Source organism: Psittacula echo, assembly GCF_963264785.1.
Source record: "Psittacula echo genome assembly, chromosome: 1".
Classification (NCBI taxonomy): Eukaryota; Metazoa; Chordata; class Aves; order Psittaciformes; family Psittacidae; genus Psittacula; species Psittacula echo.
The window spans coordinates 132,016,195-132,023,212 of NC_137735.1; the positions used below are offsets into that span (position 1 = coordinate 132,016,195).

The 7,018-nt window shown below is 37.8% G+C and overlaps 1 protein-coding gene across 1 annotated transcript in view; it reads left to right on the forward strand.

Annotated features, from left to right (window-relative positions):
• SEMA3E (semaphorin 3E) overlaps positions 1 to 3,532 on the forward strand; it is a gene marked incomplete at its 3' end in the record, with an annotated part of 147,344 nt that extends 143,812 nt beyond the window's left edge. The window contains exons 16-17 of the mRNA XM_080635472.1: positions 1,777 to 1,916; positions 3,080 to 3,532. Of these exons, the coding sequence (XP_080491598.1) occupies positions 1,777 to 1,916; positions 3,080 to 3,532 (593 nt within the window). The remainder of the gene's footprint in view (positions 1 to 1,776; positions 1,917 to 3,079) is intronic.
• Positions 3,533 to 7,018: the final 3,486 nt, after the last annotated feature.

Here is a 7,018-nt window from a genome sequence, read left to right on the forward strand (position 1 = left end):
ATGTCGTCCAGGTCTAAGCATGGCTTTGTTTTGATGGCAGGTTAGGTGGATCTCATAGAGGTCATGTAGCTCTGCAGCTTTGTCGTTCAGACTAGGGATGTGGCTAATGCATCTCAAGGGCTTCCAACAGAAATGCTAGTGGAAAGATAGGGCAGGAAGAAGAAACAAGAGGCCTGTATCCTGAGATGAATATGAAATACTGCCAGAACACTCAACCAGAATTGAAGTAAAGACATGGGCAATGACATGTCAGAACACAGATGTGTATTTACGATCACCATCAAGATTTGTCCTAAAAAAAGACTGATTACTGTGTCTAATGCTGTTTGCTTTCCAAACCTCAAAAAGTGATGATTCCAAACATCAGTATTGAGAATGGTAAAACAGACAGAAAACAGTTGTCTGGACTTCCACAGTATTTTGCTGGATAACAGCCAATATATTTGTAGAAGAAAATAAAAATAAAATATAAAAGGTTCTTTTAGATAGATATTTTAATGTATGAAATATTAGACAGATATTTTACCAGAGAAAGATTCATTAAAGTTGACATCCATAATACAGAATACAGTAGATATTGGAAAAGTGTATTCTATTAAGAAATACTAATTATATCCTAAGTTTGAAAAACAACTGAAAAATCACAATGATAACAAACCCTGTATTTTTAGGGTGTAAACCTGATTCTTTTCAAGAACATTTCTCACTGCTATGGAATAAGAAGTTTTCATTAAGGCAACTGGACTCCTCCAGTATAGCATCTAGCTTATCTTCCTCTAGATGTTTTGTTGGATGCAAAAGCAGAATTGAGGCCAAAACTTTACATGTTTTTAACATGCTTATGTATAATATTGGTTAGGGTATTTACAGGTGTTAAGAATTTCATTCTGCAGAAGCCTATGTGCTCTCATTTTCATCTGGTGTCCTCAACATAAGAAAGACATGGAGCTGTTGGAGCAAGTCCAGAGGAGGCCTTGAGGATGATCAGGGGGTGGAGCACCTCCCATATGAAAGCAGGCTGAGAAAGTTGGGGCTGTTCAGCCTTGAGAAGAAAAGGCTGCGTGGAGACCTCATAGCAGTTTCCAGTATCTGAAGGGCGCCTACAGGGGTGACAGAGAGGGACTTTTCGTCAGGGACTGTAACAGTAGGACAAGGGATGATGGATTTAAACTTAAACAGGGAAAGTTCAGGTTAGATATAAGGATGAAGTTCTTTACTGTGAGGGTGGTGAGGCCCTGGCACAGGTTGCCCAAAGAATTGGCAAATGCTCCATCCTTGGCCTTTTTCAAGGCCAGGTTGAACAGAGCCTTGGGTGACATAGTCTGGTGTGAGGTGTCCCTGCCCATGGCAGGGGGTTGAAACTGAATGATCTTCAGGTCCTTTCTGATCAAAACCATTCTGTGATTCTATGATTATATTTAAGCATGTATTGAATCCTCCTGTTTCACTGAGTGATAATGACATAGATAAACTATTCATAAAAACCAGGCATAAGCAATTAGCAGTGTGAAAGGCTGAGATCTGTTTCTCTGTGTATAATTTTAGCTGAGTCACTGCACAATTCAGTCAATTTATTTTATGGCCAGATCCTGTAAGAGTCTAAGATGATGGGAAAATTCACTTAGCAGGTCAGATCTTCACCAGACACTGCTTTTCAGTCACTATCTGGTTAGATCTGAATTAAACTTCACCCTTAAAAGAAAATATACCCTGAATATCGAATATAACAAGTATTGGCATTCGCACACGTTTTTGAAACATTTATTCTCCTTCCAGGTGAAGTCTTTGAGAAGACTGAGGAGCGACTTATTTATGGAATAGAGTACAACAGCACCCTTCTGGAGTGTACCCCACGGACGTTACAAGCAAAAGTAATCTGGTTTGTCCAGCGAGCACATGATACTAAAAAGGAAGAGGTAAATATTCTTATAGACTAAACTTTTAAGTAAGAGCCCGCTGTGAGGAATATTACAACCTCACTGACACGTGGGTGTCAGGGGAAATCATGATGTTCGTCTGCTCTCCTGAATTAACAGACCTGAGAATTTCATGGTGTTTGCATTCAGCATCTTGAATGCAGATGTTAGAAATGTAGTGAAACTTGAGTTAAGATCTCAAAACAAAAGAGAATCCACCACTTCTCTTAATATGTTGTTGCAGAGGTGAAATGTGCACGTCACTCCCAATGTTAGTCTAGCTTAAAGCTATTCATTCTTGCCTCCTCATCTGCTATATTGCAGAACCTTCTGAAAATAGGTATTGGTGGATTCTCTGCCTCTTTTACATATATTTTCTTATTATAAAAGTGCTTCATAAGTGTTACTATATTTATTTCTCCCTGATACACATCAATGTCGCTATCCCCACTCATTATGTAGAAGGATGTAGGGAGAAAAGCCTCAGACTATGAAAGGATACAGATGGTTGCCTTACTGCCTAGCAGCTGGGCTCCATTGCAAATGTTAGACCCCAGCTTAGCCATAGACATATGAAGAGCTCTCAAGTTGGACTCATCTGATAGAAAATGTGGACATTTATAATAAAGAGATCTACCTGGGATCTAGTCAATGTAGAAGCTGTGTGGGGAACTCAAACACCAAACTCAGAACTGAGGCTTTATGATCACAATTGTACTGCAGTTAGATAATACAAATACTTACGAATGTCACCTCAAAAACCTTTGTCAATGTATAAGAGAATTCACAGAGAAGGTATCTCAGGTCAGCTGGCAAATGCTCATTTTTTTTCCATCCAGTAGTTTTGCACGTTTCAACCTTATTTTCCTCTGTGATTGAGACACAAGTGACTACCCCATGCTGGGAAAACAGGGAACTATCTGCTTTACTATCTGTTCTTCCATGCTTGCCAGCTTCTCTCGACCGCTTTCCCTTCAAGGCTCAATCTCTTATTTTTTCAAGTAAATATTTTTGTTACTTAAAAACTGTAGATTAGAGGATCCTGGATCTCTAATCTGTCTTTCAAGTATTATGTTCATGAAAGTACGGTTCAGAAGTAATTGCACTGATTTAATGTAATAGTAAAGGCCTGTGCTCTACAACTGCACCAATTTGTTTTTCAGGTGAAGACAGATGATAGAATAATCAAAATGGATCTTGGCCTCTTATTCCTGAAGCTGCATAGGCTGGATGCAGGGACCTATTTTTGTCAGACAGTGGAACATAGCATTGTTCACACTGTCAGGAAAATCACCCTGGAAGTAGTTGAGGAAGAACGTGTAGATGAAATGTTCAATAAAGACTATGAGGAGGAGATGCCTCACAAAATGCCATGCCCAATGCAGAGCAGTATACCTCAGGCATCAAAACCATGGTACAAGGAATTTCTTCAACTAATAGGTTACAGCAACTTCCAGAGGGTGGAAGAATACTGTGAAAAAGTGTGGTGTACAGATAAGAAGAGAAAAAAGCTGAAAATGTCTCCATCCAAGTGGAAATATGCCAACCCTCAGGAGAAGAAGGCAAGGATCAGGCCAGAGCATTACCGGTTGCCCAGGAACATAGCTGACTCTTGATGGACAAAATCCATTCACTATTTCTGGGTGAAATTTTATTTGGACTTAAGTAAGAGGGAGAAATCAGTCTTGGTTTTGGTAAATGACACAGGTTTATATATATAAAATATTGGGACTTAAAAATGCTATGGTAAGTTATACTGTACACTCATGATGACAGTTTAGAAGCATTTTAAATGAAATCTTCTTAACTATCTGATTTTAAGTAGGTCAATACAATCAGAGTTTTGCATTAGGGAGGACGTGACAATCTTCAGACTTTGAGTGCTTGAATCAGTTTCCTGTGTGGACCATGCTTGCACTGCATATTGTTGTACATGATGGCATATTTAACAAATTCAAATGTCTAAGCATTCACAAATGGATGAAAAACAATGACACATATGTTTTCTTTGTTTCAAAAATTTTTCATGCTTCTGAAAGTGGCATGTCTTCAGATCTTTCTTTTTGCTTGTGACCTGTCTGAGTTTATCACTGAGAGCAATTAGATGTGTCAATACAGTGTACTGCTATTTCTAAAGATAATGAAGGGAAATCTTATTTACTTCCCACCATTTTTTGTCTTATCAGCCATTTATGAAGCGCAGTGTGCTCTCACAGCTAAATAATATTTCCTAGTAACTTAATGTAAGTCAAATGCATGCTGAGAACACAAAAAGAATGAAATTCTTCGATTTATCTATATAGAAAGTAGGAATAATGTTTTAGAAAACGAGTCTATCTTATCTTTAGTAATGGACGTTGCCTTAGTAGTTACACGAATTAAGGGAGTGCCCTCTTGTGGCAAAACAAAGCAAAATCCGATATTGTCATCTATTTGAAGTATAACCCATACCCACAGAAGATTTATTTGCAGCTCACATTTATAGTCTCCATGTGCTAAATCCAAAGATTTAGAAGGCATTTTAGGAAGTACTTAATACTGGAAACACAGCATTTTAAGTAACACTTTGTGTTGTTAACATGCTTTTGGGCTAAAATACAGTCATAAAAAGTTAGGATGTAGGTTAAGAAAAAGAACAGTGTTATGCAGCTGTGTTTCTATAGTTTCAGGGTCTGCTGGAGGTAAATCTTTTCCTGATATGTCATCTCCGGTCAAAGGGCTGCTTTGCTGCTCTTGTGAGTGATATCAGGAGAGGAGGTCAAAGAACTGTCACAGTCTAGGGCTTTCAAGACTTAAAAAAAAAAAAAAAAAAAAAAAAAAGAAATATCTTTATTTAAGTATAAGAAAACAGATGCAGAAAATGAAAAAAAAAAAAAAAAAAACCACCCCAAAACCATCATTTCAGTACTTGAGAAATCTGATACTCCAATGTGAATTGGACTTTTTTTATATTGAATTAAAAAAAAAAGATAAGGAAGTTGTAGACACAAATGAGTCACAAATAAATTAACTCCTCAAGTGAGAACATGATGCTAGTAGGGGAAATAGCCAAACTGATACAAATATTGATGTCACCAGGAAAACATACAAGATATTCACTAGCCACAAAAGGCTGATGTTTAGCTTCAACTTCTAATCAGGAAAGAGAATTTAGATGTAGTGAGAATTAACAGCCTGGATAACAGACATTTGATAGGTTTGTTGTGTTAACAAATACAGCAATCACTGCTAACCCAGTGTTTCCCAAACAGTCTGTGTATGAGAGAATCTCAAAGTTGTTGGCAGGACTATCAAGCTTTCTTGTGCTCCTATGGGGACGGAGACTGTCCTGGTGTTTGGAAGGGGCCCATGGGCACTGTTAGCAACCTGAGTATTGAGGAAAACAGGGTTTCATTTTATGTCAGTATTAATGGCAAATAACTCTTTCCATCAGCCAGTTGTGTTAAGGAAATCGGTGTATCTGAGGGTTTGAACTTCTTTTAGCTAGAATGCCTGTCTGAGAGGTGGGACCAGACACTATGCACAGCCCTGCACAAATTCACACAGTTGCTGACTTTGATCTGATACAGGAGAGGATAAGTTCACTTTTCCATGACAGTTTAATGGAACCTAGCTTCTGGGATCTTCTGTTTGTTTACACTTATATTGAAAGTACAGACACTGAAGGCTATGGCAAAGAACATACACAGAACAAGCATCCCTGGTTTGTGCTTAATTCCTTATACAATCCTTGGTGGAAAACTTTAAAACACCGCTGAAAACCATTTTCTGATGAACTATGTAGTCCACTTCTTTTCAACAGTAAGGGGAGTCATATTTTACTTTTTCTGATTCATTTGCTCATATCTAGTGCCAAAAGTACCATTCATGGACCATTAGAAAGGAATAACAGCATCTCAGTATGATAGGATAAATATAACTTTGTGTCTCATTCTCAGAGATTTCAGGTGGAAATCATGTGATATGCAAATCAGGATTCCTGATTTATTATGAGTGTGTATTTTTAGCTTCCCATCCCTTTAGTGGCTACATGTGGAGAACTGCATTAAATTTTTATTTACCTTTTAAAATTTAAATTTCTAGCTCACACCTTGCTACTTTCATTGGTCGCAATGCCTGTGAAAATTCAGAACTACAAGGTCTTGTTCAAAGAGTGCTATGACAGTTCAAAGAGTGCTATGACATCTGCGGAAGAAGAGAAAGAGTGACAATGTTTTGGAAGGATACGCACAAATGTGCTTGTACACACTGTTATTTAAAATGCTTCTTTGTATATTTGGGGGGGAATTGTCTGCTTGTTTTCATTATGAATTTGGTGTATTTTGTATGTGCATGAACTGGTCAAATTATAAATATAATTAAGAACTGTATTTGACTGAAACAACCTGCATTATTTCTCATAATTTTTTTCACCATTATTAATTATATGCAGATCACTATTCACACATTGTTATTTACAGATGCCCTTCACCACACATTTTATGACCAGAGATCTCAGATCAGGACACAGAGATATTAGTATATGGCTGCCAAGTGGGAAACTGGCACAGGGTAATCAGTATATTTAGTCTGTTAACGTCAGGTAGATTTGGAAAAGCCATTGATTAGAGCATCATCTGCTGCATGAATACATTCTGAGAATAGAACATGGTCACTTAAACCAAGAAGATTCTAACTAATGGACATCCACTGAGAAACAACAATTTGGACAAAGCTTTGAACTCTGCCCTGCTTCCTGCTGAGGTACAAGCCAGATTACTTGGACTAACACTTTGTTTTGTTCCTGCTCTTTTGTTGTCAATGAGATTACTGTCACCTTGTACAAACGACTGTGTTCTCAGATTTTGTTGGGACATGAAGAGAGTGCTAGACTGCTATGAAATTCCTGGCTTGCCTATCTTAAAATAGGCTTTTACGATCCGCATGATTTTTCTGTAGCATAGAATCATAGAATACTTAGGGTTAGAAAGGACCTTAAGATCATCTAGTTCCAACCCCTCCTGCCATGGGCAGGAACATATCTCTTCTTGTAGGCAAAAAAGAAAAAGAGTTGTCCTACACCCAGGTACCTGAATAACACAGTTAACAGTCATATTTGAAAA